At 26.2% G+C, this 1,342-nt stretch overlaps 1 protein-coding gene across 1 annotated transcript; it reads right to left on the bottom strand.

Annotated features, from left to right (window-relative positions):
• Positions 1-235: 235 nt before the first annotated feature.
• ENU1_165180 (hypothetical protein) lies at positions 236-862 on the bottom strand (the record flags this gene model as incomplete). The annotated part of the gene is made up of 1 exon (XM_008860977.1): positions 236-862. The coding sequence occupies one exon, from the start codon at positions 860-862 to the stop codon at positions 236-238; it is 627 nt and encodes a 208-aa protein (XP_008859199.1).
• Between the last annotated feature and the right edge of the window lie 480 nt (positions 863-1,342).

The following is a 1,342-nucleotide window of genomic DNA, read 5'->3' as shown; positions in this document are numbered from 1 at the left end:
TTCATTATTTTTCTGTTTTTAATATTTTGAGTCTATAATATAAAAAATAAGTGTTATTGTTTAATTTTAATATGACTTTTCTATGAAAAAAGTATAAAACTAATATTAAAAATGATGAAATCATTTGTTTAAGATATTAGAGGAAAAGTGTAAATTTTATTGCCACAAATATCTTGATGAATTTATATAATATTAATATAAATAAAAACAAATTAAAAAAAAAGTAAGTTACTGCTTAAAGGAAGAATGCAAGAATAGCAACAACAGCAAGAACCATTGTTGAAATAGCACCACATTGATAATGTACTCCTTCAACACAGCTATCACACTTGAATAATTGAGTGTGTGTAGTTCTGTCACCATCGCAATTTTCACCAGAATAAACATTTAAAAAGAAGGATCCGTCTTCTTCTTCTCTTTTACAAGAACTTCCTTCGCAAGGATAGCATGCATCAGTGTAATAAAGTCTAAAAGTATTATCCTTATGTGAACAATCAGCGTCATCTGGCATAACAGATTGGAAAGCAACATGTTCAGGAGCTTTTGTAATAGATCCAGTACAAGTACTTCCTGCTACACTTCCATATGCTGAACAGAAACTTTCAACAAAATCATTGACTGATTCTTCAGCTTCTTCACTAGTTCCCTTACAATCAGCTTCATTATAAAGCTTACCTTTAATATTGTCACCACTCTTAGATAATTTTATTGATGCTCCTTCTTCTCCAGCTCCCATATAATAGCATGTTCCAAATTCAAATTTTAAAAAGGTAATTGGATTACCATTGCTGTCTCTATCAGCACTCATAACAATAGAATCCTTAGCTAAAGCAATTGCAATGAAGAATACTAAACAGAACATATTTATATGATTTATAGTTAATCAGTTTCTAGTTTAAATATCTACTCTTAATTTCTTCCTTTTCTTGTATTTTTTTTTTATTGTCTATATTTTTGTTGGAAGTTCATTTATTTTTTTCCTCATTCGCTTTTTTATTCTTTTAGAACGAAAAAGAAACAACTAAATGAAGATAATTTAATAAAAATATTTACTTCATCATTCTTCAACTTATTTGTTTTTCTGCAGAATATTCTTATGGAGTATTTGTTCATCGTATTTCATTTGTTTTGTTGTTATTATTTTAATTTTATTGAAATATTCTTCATTCATCATTTTTTTTGAATTTTTTTTATTAAACAAAAAGTTTGTAATTCTAAAGAAGATAAAGAATTTCGAAATTATTCTTTTTTTTAGAAAAAAACATTTTTTATTCAATTTTATAAATTCCTTTAACCGATTATTTCTTTTCCCATATTCATTAGAGATGATTTACATTGAAGT

Source organism: Entamoeba nuttalli, assembly GCF_000257125.1.
Source record: "Entamoeba nuttalli P19 unplaced genomic scaffold asmbl_7105, whole genome shotgun sequence".
Lineage (NCBI taxonomy): Eukaryota > Evosea > Mastigamoebida > Endamoebidae > Entamoeba > Entamoeba nuttalli.
This window is presented reverse-complemented; position numbering and strand designations above follow the sequence as displayed.